The sequence below is a fragment of the Malania oleifera genome, chromosome 2 (genome assembly GCF_029873635.1).
Source record: "Malania oleifera isolate guangnan ecotype guangnan chromosome 2, ASM2987363v1, whole genome shotgun sequence".
In the NCBI taxonomy this organism is placed as follows: Eukaryota; Viridiplantae; Streptophyta; class Magnoliopsida; order Santalales; family Ximeniaceae; genus Malania; species Malania oleifera.
Window position 1 is genome coordinate 52510324 of NC_080418.1, and position 20284 is coordinate 52530607.

At 35.3% G+C, this 20284-nt stretch overlaps 1 protein-coding gene across 2 annotated transcripts; it reads right to left on the bottom strand.

Annotated features, from left to right (window-relative positions):
* Positions 1 to 162: 162 nt before the first annotated feature.
* Positions 163 to 18108, bottom strand: LOC131147799 (protein THYLAKOID FORMATION1, chloroplastic). 2 transcript variants are annotated; one of them, XM_058097377.1, is made up of 5 exons: positions 17668 to 18108; positions 16441 to 16708; positions 15728 to 15944; positions 1395 to 1510; positions 163 to 548 (listed from the first exon to the last, which is right to left on the bottom strand). In XM_058097377.1, exons 1-5 carry the CDS (start codon positions 17864 to 17866, stop codon positions 455 to 457), a joined length of 894 nt encoding a protein of 297 aa, XP_057953360.1. In that variant the 5' UTR covers positions 17867 to 18108; the 3' UTR covers positions 163 to 454. The 2 variants fall into 2 exon arrangements, with proteins under 2 accessions (XP_057953360.1, XP_057953361.1); XM_058097378.1 differs by having other exon boundaries at positions 16594 to 16708; positions 17668 to 18069.
* Between the last annotated feature and the right edge of the window lie 2176 nt (positions 18109 to 20284).

Here is a 20284-nt window from a genome sequence, read left to right on the forward strand (position 1 = left end):
TTGTTGGCGGCAAGCCTATCTTTTCACAGAAACACATCACACTGGAACTCTTGTTGGGCAGCACTTGCGAACTGAACTTGGAGAAAATAATGCAGGTCCTTGCCAGTTGCTAAACTTGGTTAATTTGGAAGAAAAATACATGAAGCAGAGGGGGCAGAGATAAGATTCTCCCCTATTAAATATGGGGCACTCACATTTTGGAGATTGACCTGAATTCAGGAACTAACAAATTACATTTGTGATTAACTAAAGAAAATTGTTCTGCCAGACAGACCTCAAATGTGGAGGCACATGATGTAATTGGATTACCAATACCTGAAACGATACAGCTAAAATTCAAAACAATAATGTGCCTAAACCAGGTTGGCTTCGACACTGTCAATAAAAAAAAAAACAGTATCATATGCTTGGAGCTTTCTGAGAGTGACCAGTAGGAGCTCATCTACCAGTTGCACTAGTAGCCAGCATATTGGTAGTCTCCAGTACATTTTGTGATGGCCTCATTAGCCTTCTGAGATTCTGTCCTTTCCTCACGTTTTTTCTTCTCCCTGCAAGCAAAACACATTAGAAAGAACTACAATAGCGATCATCCAGAGAGTACACATTATATAAAAGCAAAATGCAATAAGCAAACATTATGCTGAAGTTAATTATTCATGAACAACAAAATGAATCCTAAAGGACTTGAAAAATGGATGTTTATGGATTATGAAAAATAGGACTCAAACCAGTTAAGGATTTCATTTATGGATATGAAACGCCAATATGAATAAATATAAGGGGTCAAATCATTGAACATTTAGATTATGTTTCATTCGCAGAACAAATTATAATAGGAGTGGAATAAATATTCTATGTGAATGCAATAATTTGCCAAACAAAACAGAAATATAAAATGAAGATGATATTTTAAGACAACATGCAAAAGTTGTGTCACCCCAGATAATATGGAATAGGCATTTCCAAGGAAAAAGGAATGATCAACCCTCGTTTATTCCATATTCATTGAAATAACACCAACTTTTGCATGAAAATTTACTTTAGACTGACACTGCATTCCTTTATCAATCCATTGCATGAACAAAATGCAAGTATGCAACCTTGGTGTATTGTTTACAAACCATTTTTCTTCTCTACCAATGACCTCAGGCTTGCAAGCTCAAGCCTTTGCTAGAGATTCAGACTGGAAGAAGTTCAATCTCCTTTTAAAAAAAATAAATAAAGGGAGCAGAGGGTATTTTCATCTATTTTGTATCATTTTTGGCAGCACAGCCAGTTTTTTCATGATTATGCATTGATCATAAATTTACCCATGACACCAAGGTATAATTATGACATTCATTAAAAAACAGAAGTCAATACAATTGAACTAGCACAGTAGGGATTGGTTTTACCTATCCACATATTCCTTTAGTAGCTCTTTTGCTTGAACCAGCTTAGACAAAAGGTTGCGGTACACATCAAGGTCCCGATCTACACTTCTCTTGTTAATGTTCAAGGCCTGACAAAGCTATCACAACAGCACCCAAAAAGGGTGTCAAGCTATCAGTCAATAACCTAAATTTTATATTGAATTCACAGAACTAGATAATTATCACTTCATGTAGATTGAACTTAGGTTCATGGAAGGCTAAAAAAAGCTAATAGAAATTTAATAAGGTAAAGGTGTATGCTAATGTGCAGATTTAGACAGCAGTTCCCTTTGATTCAGTTGCTTCAGTGAATAAAAATTCACTTCCACTGAAGAGCAAAAACAAAATCGTGCTAGTTGCTTTTTGTTATAGGCAAACGTTATAGTTAAGATAAAAAGTTAAGTCTAATCAGGTTCCAAATGACCACTTCATTCAATTGTATTAATGTTTTTTTCTCTTATTTACAATCGCAAGGTTTTTGAAGTTTTTGGCTGCTTCAAAATTTCCAAAACATACATTAGGTTATGACCATGGACATTATAAACTATAGCTTTTAAGGGGCCAAAATAAACATCCTATTACTAAAAAATTTTTAATTGAAAAAAATTATCACTAAAAAATTGAGTCATATTTCACGTAACCTTACCTAAATCAAGTATGGGTTAAACACCAAGTGCCAGTGGCTGGATTGGTGATGGATGACAAAATTTAGACTGTAGAATAAAGTTGCTAACCACACATAGAAGGGTTAGAATTTTGTGTTACACAGTTTGAAGGAATGAGGGAATGAGGGTTCTGATAGTTATTGAGTGAATTGTGAGATGATTGCCAGTCGTTTAGGTGGTTCATGGACTAATATACAAGCCCAGAAAAATATTTAAAAACATAAAAGAAGACTAAAACATAAGTAAAATTTTGTTAAGGATTAAAATAAAAAACAGAAAGATGGGGTTCTATTGTTAGAATGATTGGGAAAAAGTAAAGGTTTAGGCCAAGACAATTGAAATAGGAGTATAGTCCATTGGCAATGAGCCATGAAACCCTAGCACATGAGGGTTCTGCTGTCCTTAACCAATGACCCCAGCAGACCCTAACAGCAATGCTGGAAATGATAGAAGGGAACTGGAGAATAATAACAGGAGTATTATAAACCTCAGAAACTCACTAAGGGTTTAGGAGCCTTGAGTCAAAGAAATTAAAGGAATGAAAATTTTTGCTTATATTACCCATTTGTAATCTAGTGTTCCATAAACTTTTCTTTCATAGAGAACTATAGCAGTTGCTTTCAACACACTTTTAATGAAAAACACTTTCTAGAAGGATAACATACTCAAACATAATCCAAATAAGAAAAACTCATAATCAAAACTATACGGACTTTGATGCTACATGACTAAATCTGTAAAATTATGGAAATGGCCCAGAACAAGGAAGTTTCTGATTTTTCCAAAACAGAGGATGCAAGAACCTAGTAAACTTAATAATATGAACAAACCATGAACTAGGACTAGTTTTTGGTTTTTATCCCTATGGTTTCCCAAATCAATTGACTACACTAGCAATAACAACCACCAAGCCTTTAAGTGGCCACTAGGCGGGGACAGCTAATTCTACGAGTTTGCACAATATCCTCAGAAAATTAAAGTGGCATTAAATTCTTACTATACTGTTACATTTTATTCAAGGTTTAACCCCTCCCTCCTATTGCCATTAACTCACTGCTTCTTTTTTTTGGCCGATGTTGCAAGTACCCAAACCATCTTAACCACCCTTTTCTTATCATGTAGTTTAGCTTTTCTAGTTATACCACTCATTTTTCTTAGTAATCATCTTTGTAACCTTTAATTTTTGGATATTTAGTTTTTTAGTTGCCTAACATTCTAATCCATATATTGTAGGACATGGTCTTATAGTAGTCCTACAAAACATTTTTTCTTTTTTTGTTTAAATTTTAATAATATTTTATGATCACGTCAAAAGCATGGATACCAACATGTGACATGAACACAACAGAGATTGATACTATGACACAACTTTCAAAAAGAGAAGGATCTGACATGGCTGGGATACATCAATTAATTTAGAAAGAATAAAACATATTTAGGCATACTTAATATTGGTTTTTCCTTTTCGATGTAAAATATTGCAGTAAAATTACAGGGCATCATTCATGTGCATTCTACAAATAATTTCATATGCATTCATTCTTCTTTTTCTGTTTTAGAAAAAAAGGGCAGCACCTCTTATCTTTATTAGAAAACCCCTCACTTATGGCGGAGGAATACTGTGGTTTCAACCTTGAGACTTGGGGACAACAAAATCAAACTCCAAGACTCTAAAACTAACTTAACCAACTTATTCAAAACCAATAAACCAATGACCAGCAACCAAACAAATAGATAAGAACTAAACTACTATAAGTGGAAAACAAACAAAACTCCGGAAGATAGCATAAAGCATCACGAGCGCAAGGAAGGAAATCCCAACAAATCCAATTGAATCATTCCCCTGACTTATTGTGGAAGATCATCCTGGCAACTATATGATCGAGATATACCAGATTTACCCTACTTGGTAAAGAAATCCGCACTTTTATTCGCCTCCCTGTAAACATGTTTCACTTTGTAATGTATGCCTCTCAATGCTAGCACAAGCTCTTCCCACAATTCCCATAAGTTCTAAGCCCAACACTTCCCAGAATTTATCCACTGAACCAACAAAGCATAGTCACATGCAATCTCCACTTGATCAAATCTGAGATCTTTGCACAGAATAATCCCTATAATAATTTCCTTCAATTCAGCCATATTATTGGTTCCATAACCTAGTAATGAGGAAAAAACTGCTTTAAATAAACCTCTTTCATCTCTTATCAAGCCTCCACTACCACAAATACCTGGGTTACCTCTATAGCTTCCATCCACATTCAACTTAACCCAACCTATCCCAGATTTACATCATCTGACTACACGAGGAAGACGAACCCTCACATTTTTAACTTGAATATCCAAAGCACGAAGGACTGCAATATCCATACAAGAAGCAGGTGCACATTTAGTTAACTTGTCCGAAATGGATCTCATCCAATATTTAATATCAAGCCACATAGTTCTCACCGAATCATGAATTGATTCCATCCTGGCTCTACACTGACGAGTCCAAAGTCTCCAAATAATGAGACTAGGTATGAGACCTACCAAAATGCCTAACTGTGAGGCTCGTTTTGCACAACTAAACCAGATATTAACTCTGGCTTTCCATGTATTCGTTGTCATACAACTAACACCCAACGTCACTACTGCTTGTTTCCATACCTCCTGAGCAAAAGATCCCGTGCAAAACACATGGTCTAAAAATTCAATCTTGGCATTTGAACAACAATCGCATTGAGAGGCCATTTGAACACCTACTTCTTTAATACGAGTATCAACCGGAAGACAAGCGAACCAAGACTTCCACATACAAATTGACACCCTTTTTGGCAACATAGGATGCCAGATCCATTTTGCAACTAAGAATTCCTCTTTACGCTCTCTTATAATTACGAGCATTCATAATTCATAATTCAACACTACATATATATATATATATATATATATATATATTCCACCTAGTGAGAGTTAAGGCTTAAGGCTTGGCTTGTTGTTATATATATGTAAAAGTACTTTCATATTATAACATAACCATAAAAGTACCATCGATAATGAAATTAACCTAATAACAGAAAACAACATGCAACTGGCAATAAGAAGCATGAAAAACATTAACATATGGTTATTTTTTTAGCAAAAAAAAAAATATAGAAGAAAAACACAAAAAAGATGCATTAAGCCTTCTCAGGAAGTGTTAAGGCTGTGCCCAAAAACATGTAGGGTTGTGTCAAGAAATTAATTTAATTTTGACAGGTGTCGGACAAGTGTTGGGCCATGCTGGATGAGTGCTGGTGTCCAATGCGTGTTGAACATTGACTCTTGCAGGTTCTTGGACTGTCAGTGCTTCCTTTATAATCTTGCAACGCACCTAAAGCACTTCTCCATTTTGCCGCCCAACTGCTTTAATCCGATATTCCTCTTCTCTAATGATGGTACTAATATTACCTTTTCTAATGATGTGATTAAGCATAAGTTAGGCGTCATGATCAGATTTAAGTTATTTAACCATATCTCTAACATTTTTGAGACATAAATAAATAAAAAAAATGGTGCCAGAACAGAATTTACTTGAATCCAGATTAACAACAGAGACCTAAAATAAGCTCTAGCTAGCCACATAAGTAAGCAAAAGCTCCTTATCCATAAATTTTAAAGTGTCTAACTTTTTCAGAAACACTGTTAACAGTTTGGCAACATTAGTATGATCATATGATCAATTAAGTTACGTTAATTGATTGATGAAAAAGTTCAAGATAGTTACAAATCTAATAACAAAAATGATAACAACCTAGAGAATTTATTATTATTTTCTTTTTATGCCACACACTACACATGCAAAGAAGCAGGGGTGTAAGATTAGAGGCAACCTGTTAATAGTCTTGAGTAAACATATTTAACCATTTAATAGTCAGATTAAGAACTAAAAGCAAACTTAGTGTTGAGGTATTATATCATATGATTGACATGCATTAATAAATTAAGTTATTAGCGATCTGTATTTAGGTACCCTATCTTGAAAAATAAGTGCAATTATAATATATTTTTATCTGATAGGCATGTGTACAATATTTTGAAAAAGCCAAGGGCATAAATGTATTTCAGAATGTTTTGCGACATTTTTTGTGTGTGTATTGCTGTCTACTTAATGATCAAATTAGTGAGTTTGTTCTAATTTCAAACAAATTTGACATTTGTGTTATCTACAAGGGACTATTGAGTTTTAAGATTTTATTTCTAATATTTTCCTTTCAGAATTCAAGTTTATCCATAATCTGATTTAGAAGACACCAAAGGATTTAGTTAATTTTATTTTTTTAAAGGATATATCTTCTCCAGTTAAAATTTATGCAATGGCTGCTTTCGTTTTCTCCACCAAATGGACATCTTTTTGGACATGTTGGCATAACAATGTTTTGATTAACAACAAAAAAAATCATAATCACTTATCTAACAATAATTTCTTTAATTTCCATTTATCAAATTTTAGTTAAACTTAAATCTTTTTAGGAATATTTTCTCTTATTTTTAAAAGATAGGAAAACTTTTTGTCCTCAAAATGATCTACACTATTTGTACTTTTATATAGTATATGGATATAGATTTAAAAAGCATTTTCATTACGAGGATCAGAAATCCAAAAGAGCTATACATAAACAAGCATTACAACAACTAAAAAACGCTTTCAAAAAAATCCACAATAAGCCACAAACACTAGTCTAGCATATTTCTAAAAGTCAAAAAGTATACCAACATCAATCACGAATCCTAAGTCCTAACGCTGAAAACAACTAGGCGATATGCCTGCTATCTATTGTGCCTGGTCTCTAATCGGATTCTTTATACAAACATCAATCATGAATCCAAAGTCCCAACGCTGAAAACAAAATAATTTCAATCTTGCCTTAATAATTGAATGCGATGCTTGTCTGTATGATCAACGAGCATAACAATCACATAAATAGTAATAGTACAATAACATAAACACTGTCAGAAAACAATAGAATGAACTGATGCTAATCAAGTTGAGCAGCAAATGTAAAAATAACACAGCCAAATTGCGTGTTGCCATTCATTGCCCGGCCAAATTCAAAGATTTAGTTGATTTATAATGCTGAACGCAACAGAACCAACAAATATATAAACTACCCTATAAACAAGTATCAGACAGATTCTTGGAACATCTTACAACCAAGGTTGTTAGAATCAGGATTTTAAGCGGGATCTTTGGAGGGGTCTGCAGGATCAAATCGTAGAATCAGATCGAGAATCATAAGATTCTACTTTCAATGTAAAATAAAAATTAAAAAATTATATATGTGGAACTTTATGACAAATCGTAAGACTAAAAAACTTGGTTAGTAAGTATAAGAAGTTAAAAATGTAATAAAAAAGGAGGAGGAGAAAAACAATGTTCCAATTGAGTCTTTTCAAGAAGCAAAAAATATGTTTCAAAGCATACCTCTGCAGCTCTGCTGGGCGGCTGGGCCTGCTGGCTTGGCCCTTTTCTTGGGTGCTACTGATCAAACAAGAACTCTGTGTAGAAGAGGACTGACATGTTCTTTTCGAACACCAAAGAAGGAAGAGGACTGAGGGATGAGTTTTTGTTGAACGCAAGGAACTCTGATTGTCGAACACCAAAGAACTGTTGATCAAACAGCAAGTCTGCTAGCTGCTGCTGATCAAACACCAGTCACTAGATGGAGGGCCCTATGGTTGTCGAACAGGTGAGAAATTCAGGTGCTGGGTTGCTGAATTTCAATGAGGACTGAGGTGTCAAACTACAGGGAAGTCAGGTGCATATTCTGCTGATTTTGTTCATTGATGGGAGGCTAGGAGCTGTTTTGCCCCAGTTCTAGAAGACTTTGGACCCAACATAAATCTTTTGAGGCCTTTGGGCGAATAAAAACATGTATTTGGCCATATTATTGAAGCCCAGAAAGGAAAAAAATCCCAATCCAGGTAATAGAGTGGGATCTGTACGATTCTACCGATTCTTTTTTGATTCTTCTTGATTCCGATTTTTGTTGCAACTTGGATCGTTTGGGTGAATCTGAAACGTAGAATTGTACGATCCTACGATCCAGATCGTTATTTTAATAACCATGCTTACAACTCTGTCTAGAAGTACTCACAGAATCCAGCATGCCATGACCATTCACTCTGGTCAACTTTGGCAAAAAAGATTCCCCATACTGCATCTTGGGAAGTCAGTCCTGTCCATATCCCAGCTATGGTTGCTAGGAGGTCTAGGGTTCAATTCTTGTTGCCCAAGTTTAATCTTCTATTGTTATCCTAAGTTGGATTTTTTTATTTCCTTAATGAGTGTTGCTCATTATTAGTCTACCTCAACATATAATTAGGCTGAACATTCAGGGGATGTCAAGGCCTAATATACATTGTTGGCCCACAACCTAATAGCTAAAGCTTTCAGATCAGGTGGGGCTTATAATTTTATTTTTTTATAAAAAAAATAGTAGATGCAAAAGAAGATTTTAAGGCCTAATATATGTAGGAATAACCAATGAAGCTCCTCTCTTGGAACATTCACAGTTTGGGTTGCACTAGGAAGTGTAGAGTGGTTAGACATAATTAATAGAGTTTCTCTTGATATAGGAATGTAAGGCAGAGGTGGTGGATAGCTTTTCAGTGAGAGGAGTTCTTTTGGGAGTCAAGAATTAGAGATTGAGTGTTCAATCCTTCCTCCATAGCATCTTCAGGGCAGATTATCATGAGGGACATTTGGGTAGCATGTTTTAGAGATTGAGCGATGGGGTTTTTTATTTCTATTTTCGTGTTGCTTGAAGTGAGGAGCTTTCAGGAATTGATGCATCACATAGTTTATGGGCACACAGTGTTTGCCATGTGGGCATCCTTTTTAATGAGTTGGCCAGTCTCTTTGGCCTTTGTAGTCTGCATTGGAAGGTTGGAGGGAATTTTAATGTCATTTCCCTTTCTAGGGATAGGTTAGGGGTTATTGGGGTGACCTCCGAGGATTGATTCTTCCATTCGTGATGGCTTATGATATAATGTTGAGTAATGACCACTTTACTTGGGTTGCTTAGGGATAGAGTCTCTTCTTCCTGCACTGATTGTTTTCTGTTTACTAATGAATGGGAAGACTTTTTTCCCGGGTGTTGCTCAGGAAGTTCTTGTTAAGCCACTTTTGGATAATTGACCAATTTTATTGGATTCTAATCCTCACCTGTTCAGATTTGAAAATATTTGATTAATGCACTCTTCATTCAAGGTGTCCATTATTACTTCATGGAGAGCGGGTATTGTTCAAGGGTGGTGGAATTCAAATTTATAAACAAGTTGAAGTTTGTGAAAAACAAATTGAAATAATGGGTTAAAGATGTTCTTGGTGATTTAAAAGAGCAAAGGAATGTGATCCTTAATGACATTTAAGGCCTAGATAGGTGAGGGAAGTGTTGTTGGGCTGGTGAGGAGGTTAGGATTAGAAGGGGTCACCGCAGCAATGATTTGGATTTTGTCATGTTTTGAGCTGCATTAGTTAAAGGTAGAAGTATAGGGTACAGTGGGTGAAGGAGGAGGATTGTAATACCAAAATGTTCCATAGGGTGGCCAGAGAAGAAGAAAACATTTGATTAAAGAACCCTAGTTAGACTCGGCAGGTGTGGTGCTTGACTCCATACTTACTAGGGAGGAGATTACAGATTTTTATAGGAGTTAGTATAATGAGAGTTCTAAGCATAGGCTGATCCTAGAGAGTTTCTGATGTCCTATTGCTGAGGACATCGCTATTTAGTTGGAGATTCCTTTTGATCTTGAGGAGGTGAGGGAGGTTGTGTTTGATATTGAAAGAGATGATGCTCCTAGTCTGAGTAGTTCTATTGTGGCTTTCTTTCAGGAGAGTTAGGAGGTGATTTAGGAGGATTCTAGAGTTCTTTCACAAATTTCATTGAAATGGGGGTGGGATTGGGGAAGAGTGTTTATTTTTATTACCCTTATTCCTATGAAGGAACAGTCTAAGAAAGTAAAAGACTTTTGACCAATCAGCTTGGTTACTAACCTTTATAAAATTTTGGCTAAAGGTCTTGTCTAAAAGGTTGCGAGAGATGTTAGGGTTACAGTATTCAGGGGAAATCTGTTTCCATTAAGGATAATATTTCAGACATTGTTTTGTTGCTAATGAAGTGGAGGATGTGAGGAGGGCAGGGAGCAGGGTCTTATTTAAGTCAGATTTTGAAAAAGCCTATGACATGGTGAATTGGGAGCTGTTTGGACCATGTTATGACTAAAAAGGATTTTTGAGGGACTTGGAGAAGTTGGACTGAGGATGCTTATCCTCAGTAACTAGGTCTGTCATAGTGCATGGTCAATCAAGGGAGTGGTTTAAGGCTTTGTGGGAGTAGGACAAGGGGATCCTCTATTCTCTTCATCATTGTTGTTGATGTGTTAAGCCATATAGTGAGACATGCTTAAAGCCTTGATGTGATTATGGGGCTTACGGTTGGTTGGGAAGTGGTTGTCTTATCTTCAATTTTCTAATAATACCCCTCTTTTCTCCTTAAGGGCAGTGATGCAAAGTTTTAATTTGTTTCTTTGCTTTTGTTTGGCTTTAGGAGGATATCATATCCTCCTTTATCTCTCATTTTCTCGTCTATATTAATGAATTTCTTCTTCCATCAAACAAACGATCAAGAAAAGCTATTAGCTTGTTGATGAAAGAGACCAAAAGCAAATTAGCATCTATCCAAATTCCAACTTCCACACACCTGCCAGTGAAAATCATATGCACTAACAGACAAGAAAATTGCAATTTCACAGCCACATCTTGATCCTTACACCTAAACTAAACCAAATTGTGCCAAAATTTTACAGCACATCTGTACTATATACCAATAGAGCAAACTTGAGTTAATTCACTATCTTCATATATCCTATTAATTAGGGCCTACTAGTTATAAGTACCTTACACAACTCAGTAAAGATAAATTCTTTCATTTTACAACAACAACATGCCTTTAAGTCCCACTAAGTGGGATCGACTACATGAATCATTTTCCACTAATTCACCTGACCTAGAGCATATTTCTCTACTATATTAAGAGCAATTAAATCCTTTCTCACTACCTCATTCCACGTTATTTTAGGCTTACCCCTACCCCTTTTCATGCTAGAAACAATAACTCACTCCTCCTCACAAGTGCGCTACTAGGCCTACGTTTCAAATGTCTAAACCATCTAAGCTATCCCTCCCTTATCTTATACTAGACCAGTGCTATGCCCAAATTGTTGCATATATGTTCGTTCCTTAATTTTTCTTTTAATGTTGTACCACTCATCCATCTTAACATTCACATTTCCACAAATTTTACTTTTTTGTACATGTTGTTTCTTAGTTGCCCAACAGTCTGAACCATAGAGCATAGCTGGTCTTACAGCCATCTTAAATAATTTTCCTTTTAATTTTAAGGGTGTTCTATGATCACACAACACGCCTGACACACTCCTCCACTTTACCCTACCTACTTTAATTCTATGTATTACATCTTCTTCAATTTCCCCTTCCACTTGTATAATAGATCCAAGATATTAAAATCTATAAGTGTTATTAATTTCTTAATTATCAAATTCAATCTTCTCTCCACTACTACTCACATTACAGAAATTACATTTCATATATTCTATCATATTCCTACTTATCTGAAGCAGTTCTCTAGAGTTCTAACTTAGATTCCAATCCACTTCTACTTTCATCAATCAAGACAATATCATTTTCAAACAACATAAACCAAAGGTTCTTGTTTTGGATAATCTTAGTGAGTTCGTCAATCACTAAAGCAAAAAGATAAGGACTCAAAGTAGAACTTTGATGTACACTAAATTGTGATTGGAAATTCTCTAGATTCCCCTCCTACAATCCTAATGCTAGTCATTACTCTATCATACATATCCTTGATTACCTTAGCATATCTACTACACATTCCTTTCTTTTCTAAGACCCACCAAAGAACTTCCCTAGGTACTCTATCATATGCTTTCTCAAGATTAATAAAATCCATATGCAAGTCCCTCCTCTTTTCTCTGAACTTTTCCATTAATCTTCTTAAAAGATAAATAAATTTTGTTGTCAATCTCCCACACATAAAACCAAATTGATTCTTTGAAACCCTTGTTTCTAATCTTATTCTTTGTTCAGTTACCCTTTCCCAAAGTTTCATTGTATGACTCATAATCTTAATTACGCGATAGTTATACAATTTTGAATATCGCCTACGCTTTTGTATAAAGGTATTATTAATGTGCTATTCCTCCATTCGTTCAACATTTTCTTGATTTTTAGAATAATTTTGAATAGATTAGTTAATCATATACTTCCTTTATCTCCTAAATATTTCCAAACTTCAATTGGTATGTTATCTAGTCCTATTGATTTTCCAACTTTTCATTTTTTTTTCAACTCCATATTAACTTCAATGACCCTGATTTTGCAAATAAATCTCCTATTTCTAGAATTGTCCTCATTTGTCGCTTCTAAGTTCAATCTTTCATTTTGGTTTTTATTTACCAAAATATCTCCGTTACCTCTCTTTTATGTTTTCTTCTCCAACTAAGACATTATCATTCTCATCCTTTATACATTTTACCTAAATCTTTGCATTTTTTCACTATAGCTCTATCAAGTTTATAAATGTCGCTTTCTCATTCCTTTGTATCTAGTCTATAACATAAAGTATCATAAGCTCTATGTTTAGCTTTATTAATGATCTTTTTTGCATTTTTTCTTGCCTCTTTATACTTTTCAAAGTTTTCTATATTTCTACAACTTTGCCATATTTTATACCAGTTTCTATTTGTTTTAACAACATTTTGGACTTCATGATCCCACCACCAACTTTCTTATTGCCTAAGTATCTTCCTTTGGATTCACCTAAAATCTTTTTTGCTATCTTTATGATAGAATTAGCCATCTTATTCCAAATAGTATTTGCATCTACCTTATTTCCTATTGTCCAATCACACTCTTTGATAATTTTATCTTTGATTTTTATTATATTCTCTCCCTTTAAGCTTCACCACCTAATCCCCTTGTGTTGATTTACTTTATGCTTTCTCTTCCATTTTTTAGATTGTATATATAATATTAAGACTCTAGGTTGTATAACCAAACTTTCATTTAGAATAACTTTACAATCCTTACAAGATAGACTATTCCCTTCCTAGTAAGAAGAAATCTATTTGGATTTTATTTTACCCACGCTTGAAAGTTATTAAGTGTGTTTTTGTTTTTAATAAAGAAATTATTCAATATAACTAAATCGTAAGACATGGCAAAATCTAAAATTTTATCATCGACCTCATTTTTATCTCCATATCCATGTCCTCCATGTATCCTCTCATAACCTATATTATATTTTCCAATGTGTCTATTCAAATCAATTCCTATGAGTGTCTTTTCAGATGTTGGTATCCTTTGTAAAATACTATCTATAAAAAAAAAGGCAGCCCGGTGCACAAAGCTCCCGCGTATGCGGGGTCCGGGGAAGGGGCGGACCACAATGGGTCTATAGTACGCAGTCTTACCTTACATTTTCGCAAGAGGCCTTTTAAAAAAATTTTTGCTAAGCCTATTTGGGAAGCATATGCACTAATGACATTTACTATCTTCAGACTTAAAGCTATCTCAATTCTAATGAGCCTATCTCCTATTCTTTTAACATCAACTACATTATCTTTTAGGTCTTTGTCTACAATAATTCCCACCCCATTTTTTATGTTTCTCTTTTCCTATGTACCAAACGCAAATTAAGCTTGTTTTTCTTCTAAACATTGTTTCCACTATTTCCATGCTTTTGTTCCTGTATTCTAACTTGCTAATCTAATCTTAGTTTCTTGTGCTAACTTTTGAGCCTTTTCCCTTATATATTGAACTGGTCTATCCTCTTGACTTGGAGTGGATTTGGCAAGGGTTCAATATAGGCCTTCTTCCCTCTTGGATTTATGTCACAAGCGAAGTGCAAGTTCGAGGTTTCTTTTTGAGTGCAAACATACTGCACATAGACATACAGCAAGAACTAAAAACCAAACCACCTACCCTGAGCAATCTAAACATAAAGAAAATTAATCTAAACTAAAATAATTATTTTTAAAATTTTTTTAAAATCAACATTTGCAAAAATAAAAATCAAAAAAGCATATGTTAAGCATACAAATCGAAAACATAATGTCTAAATGCATATGCTAAGTCTCCAAAAACGAAAACACAAAATCCACTCTAATAACCAACGATTAAGGAGAGAGGGAAAAAAAATCCAAGAGAGGCAAAGATATCACCAACGGCTAAAAACAGCTAGGTTGAATTCCAAGCAAAAGGTTTGGTGCCCTAAGAAAAAGAGCAATGACAACCGACTGAAAATATGCAGTAAGTATCCTTTGACACTGGAAATTTTACGCCAATAACAAAACCAATCGAAGAATATGAAAAGCAATGAGGGATTGCAAGAATTCTTCCAACCAAAATCAAGATTGGCAACAAAGTTAAGTAATGAATAATGTTGATATAACCTCTCACACAACTCACCCACCACCTCACATCTACAAAGATCTTGCAAATTTTCTTTTGGATTTAATGCAAAGAATTTTCAGAATGTCTCCAATACAAATGATCCCCAAAAAATTAAGAAAAAAAAATTCCCTTATCAATTTGTGGTCTTGCATTGAACCATTCCCCAAATTCTTAGCAACCACCCTGCCTAAAATTCGGCCTCTACATTGTCAAATATAATCCCAAATAGGAATCTCGCCACACTGATCGACACCAATTTGAGGTCCCTAAAACTCAATACCAAGTTTTTTATGACAGTCTTGAGCCGAATGACAATGATTTTTGTCCTAATCAAAAGTAACGACAAAGCTCCACGACAAGTGAGGTCAGTGGGTGAAGATTTCCTTAAAGACTCGTTTCAAGAAAATTTTAATGATTCAAGAACTACTTGCAATTGATTTCCACCAAAACCGAAGGTTCTTGCATTTCCTTCCAAAGAAAGAAAAAGGGAACCAAAATTTAGAGAGAAATTGAGGAAAGAGAGACGGAGAATGTTAGACTCATAGATAAGGTATAAAGTAGACAAATCTTGGAAAGACCTGGCCTTGACTCTCCCAAGAAGTTTCAGGTATTAATTAGTTTCCGGAGGAGGACCATCTTTGTTGGAGAAGACAGCTGGACAGCAGTGTCACAAAGCCAGCTCTGTGCAGATGGGTCTTTGGCTCCATATGGCAGAAAGAGAGAGATGACCATGACCAAAGATTGACAACTGGAGGTGGCTTTGGTCAACCTTTTGCTGTCATTTTTAAATGATTAAACAACAAAAAAGAAAAGAAAAGACAGAGACTAACTTGTTTACAAAAATGGAGGATGCATGTGACTGCTTCAAAAACAAAGACCATACAAAGATCCCAACAATTCATGTCAGAAGGAATGTTACAGCAAAGCAATCTCTTGTCAAGTTAGACTCAAGAAAGAATTATATCTACAGTATGAACAATACTACCACCAATGCATGGTCCAGCAGTAAATTAATTGATTGTCACAAATCAATGAGCATTCAACAAAAATGAATTTATTCAAAACTAAGCACTTGCTTGAACATATATTATAACAACTGCAGTGGCAACAAAATGTATGGGAGATCCAACCTTTTCTAAAATAGTGGGCTCTGTTGCATTTGCCAACTCAAGAAGACGAAATAGACCTATAGCAAAGAACCGACTGTAGCTGAAACTGCCCTTTCCACCAGCTCTTTCTGCAATGTCTTTTAAAATTCCCTCAACTTCTCCCTTCCTAGATGAAAACTCAGCTAATGAACTAGCAGTCTGAGCACGGGCCCACTCTTCCAACTTTTTTGCATCATTTCTGTAATTATAACCATGTACAATTATCAATCATAGCAAACAGGGTTTCACTGAATGTAACAAAAATGGGCTGCAACTAAACCAATTTGATTTGTTCAACATTACTAAACTGATGTCTCTATAATTTTACTTGTTAAAAAAAAAAAGAAAAAAGATGATAATTACATAGAACCTTGTAGTCAGCATGGTATATTTTTTATGGTATATAGTTTACTTTGGAACTTTTTCAATATACAGTGCATCTACTTTTATTGATAATCTTTCTCATTAATAAAATTTATCTTCATTATATGAGAAAATATTTTTAAAAGTAGAAAAAACTAAATTGCTACACCACCAGAGTCTTAATAGCCTTTTTACTCAACACAGATAATGCTATAATTTCTCTAGCCATAATATCAGTTACTTCCTGCAGCAATTAACTGCCAATTAAAAGTTAGATTTAGGAAGAAAATAAAAAAGAATTATTTTTAGATAAGAGAAGTTGGTTGACAGGCCTATATTGCTCAGGATCCTCCTTCAGTGCGTTAATATATGCTTGAAATATTGCATCCCGATCCTCATCATTTGAGTATCCTTCCATAAGTTGATCATATACGGTAACAAAACCAAGCGCAAATACAGCATCATAACGGTATGTCCTCTTGTACCTCATGAGATGTTGCTGGACAATCAGCTCCTGAAGAACAGTATTGTAGACACTAGGAATAGGTCGCTTATAAGTCTTAAGGAAATTCAGCTTTGTTTCGGACACAGTGGGAACATCTGAAAATGAAATAAACAAGCAAATGGTCAAGTATTTTTTTTTTGTTTTTCTCCATTAACCAGCATATCATCATATTTGCCACATTATTTCAGCCAGGTTTGATTGGTTGCCATGGGAATCATTTCCCTGGAAACATGACATAGAACATGAATGGCTTCGAAAAAAATAAATAAAAAAGCAATCACACGAAAGCTTCTACTAGTGTTGGAAGAAGGGATGCAAACATGTGCCACGGCCACCAGATCCTGTCGGCAAAATTTTTGTTCAACAGCACAGACATGGGAAATTCAGGAAAACGTTTCAAAGGGAATCAACTTTGCCAACATCAAATGCGCTAATGCGGGGCTTGATAGTTGAGACAGCTTAGGAAAATGTAATGAGAACTTGGAATCTTTTAATTGCCACTCCCGACAACCACCGCCCACTTCGTCAGCTATTTTCACAGTTATTCTTAGACATTCAACAGAAAACTGTAAGAATAGCACAATACATAACAGTTTCCTTTTTACAAAAAGGCTTCCTTATTGAAATTGTTTCCTTTCTTTCTTTTCGAAGATGCAATTCTTTATAGCCAATAACCTAATGTAAATTCAATAATATCAAACTGAATTTCCGGGCCTAAAATGACGCATGTTTAGCTCACAATATTGTTTAAACAACATAATGTTGCTCTGAATTGAACTCAAATACAATGCTATAAATCATACTACAATTGCCCAAAATTAGAAGTGGTGAAGTATTAAAAAGAAAAAAAAGAAGTAAAACGAAATAACTTTTGCTAAAAGATTGAATCTTACATTTTTCATTTTAAGAAATAATAAACTTCACTCCACCGTGCGCAATTGTGTATTTGACTTGGTTTTAACATTCTATTATCTTTCCTTTCCTGTGCCTTCTCAGAAACCAAGAAAGCAAAAATAATGGAAAACAAAACGGGACTGAGATAGGCAAAACTTACCAGTAGCCGCAGACAGACAGCGAATGACCACACGAGAATTCGCACTCGAAGATCGAATACCAACAGAATCGGAAGCAAAGTTCGTGCGTACACGAAACGAGTCGAAATTGGAAATGAAGGTGCGAGACGAGCAGAAGAAGACTTTCCTTTCGGAGTATTGACCAAATGCCGAGAAAGATAGAGAAGTAACAGCCGCCATTACAGAGAGAAAATTAGAAGAGTGGGGAGGAGAGAGATACACCCAGGGGCGGGGGTGAATTCTCGATGCAAGTTTTCTTGGAAAGATTAGACTCGGAGACGTTTTCCCATAGTCGGGAGTCGAGACGGGGAGAAAATCGGCAGAAAGACTATTTCCTTTACTTTATTTTTTGGTTTCTCGGGAAAGAGAGAAAATACAAGTGTAGGAGAGTGGTCCTGGATCATCTTCTGCTTATCCGGTATACGAAAATTTTGTAATATTAAGAATTTAAAGGGAGCCAGTATGATTTTGCCACGTTAGAATAAACATTTCTTGTGTATTTGATTAATCTCTATTTCTCTATGAAGCGAAAATCAAATGCCACATTCCCAGTAATCCTCTCTAACTTCTATCAACCATCTTTTGCCTCTTTTGCGATTATATTTCAAAAGTTACATTCTCGGTAAAATCTTCACAACATTGACGCTTGTCTCTCTTTTAGTCCAAATCTTTACCATCATCAATGAGAGCAGCATTGATAAAGAGTGTATAACTATTCAAATCTCTCTTTCTCTCTCTCTCTCTCACACACACACACACACACGCATTTGGATGTTTGTCGTGTTTATTGGGATTACTTCAATGGTGACTTTCTCTTTCCAAAACTTCAGCCTTTGAAGAGCCCTTTCCCTTTTTCCCAAGTGGCGATAAATCAAAGACAAAAGACCACCCCTTAGCAATACCCATGTTAGTAAAAGGAAAGTGTTGAAAAAAGACATAATTACTCAAAATCATTACTATACATTCATGTCTTATCGTAAATGTGAGATAAACTAATTAATATTCAATTGACTATTAGTCATACTATCTAGGTTAATGATTAATGGAACATGTTAATTATTTGTTTCATTTACGATTAGTGATGTTTGTGTTTCAACCATTCTTAAATTGTCCAATGTGTGGACAATTTAAGAATTTGTATTTACATTGTTGTCATCGTGCACGCTTTGTTCATTCTCATTACATATTTTGAAAACGTCTCTACTTATATGCTCTGTGTGCCTAGTGGGATGTCGTGATAATTTTTTAGTGATGAAAATCTAGTAATATGTTCACTTCCTCCATGTCATGTACTTGGAGAACCATGGGGAGATGCTGCCGAAATTTTAGAATGAGTATGATCAAAGAATTTGAGCGATTGACTACAATGAAAATGCATCATTCCTGAATGTGATATGATCTATACCCTTTAGATAAAAGGTGGTTGATTTTAGGATTCATGTTGCATGCCTCATAAACATTATGCAATATAATCAACATCAATTGCTTGAACATGTTATAGGCTAATTAATGAACATGGATAAGAGTTGGATGAAGGCTCGGGGTAGGTTTTTGTCAGAATACGTCAAAGGGGTATATGATTTCATAGAGTTCGCGCATTCTTGTACTAACAAATCCAATATAATAAGGTGTCATTGGAAAACATTTATTAGACTATGAAATGGACAATAGCTACACAAGATGGGTGTTTTGCAGTGAAGATTACAAAATTCTAAGCGATGATAATGAAGATAAAAATGAGGGGGCCAATATAGGAGGTGGTGATACATGTTCGAATGGGTTAATTGAAATGTTAGGTGACTTGCAAAGGGGGAATACAGTGGAAACGGAGGATGACAATGTGTCGCATATTGGTCTTGAATCCAGTTTAGTAGGTAGCATACCTTGCAATCCTAGTCGGTTAAATCAACTCAATAAACCATTTGATAATCTTGGAGGGAAGCACGGGTGCCACTTTATCCAAACTGTGAAAAGTGCTCAAAATTGTTGTTTTTCATCATGGGTATGCAACGGAAGCATACAATCACACACAAATGAAGCAACAACCACTAATGCACTCACTCAATGATGAAACATACTCAAGAAGCAAACACTCAATAATGAAAACTGAAAACACAACCAAAAGACACAAGATTTATGTGGTTCGGCAATTTGCCTACTTCCACATGAGTTGCAACTTCGTTTTCACTATGAATAATGTCAAAGCTTACATTAGGGTTACAAATCAATGATTATATGTGAACCCTAAACATATAGGAACCTTAGATCCTATCTAAACAATCCCTGTAGCAATCCCCGAAGGAAGTCTCTCCGATTAGCCCAATCTACTGGCCTCTTGATTCAAATTACGCAACTTGCACTAACTGAAATCGTCAACAGATTGGATCAGAAAGAAACACCTCTGCATTCTGCCTGAAACCGTCGACGGTAAGGCCCAATCCATTAACGGTTTGCCTTCTTCCTACAGCTTTCTCTCAAGCTCTTGCTCCTCGCTTCACATAGCTTTCCTGGTACATGCATTTCCACTCAAAATATGAGCCACATCCCCAACAATCTCCACCTTGGAAAACATTCACTACTTAGGAAATCTGAAACCAT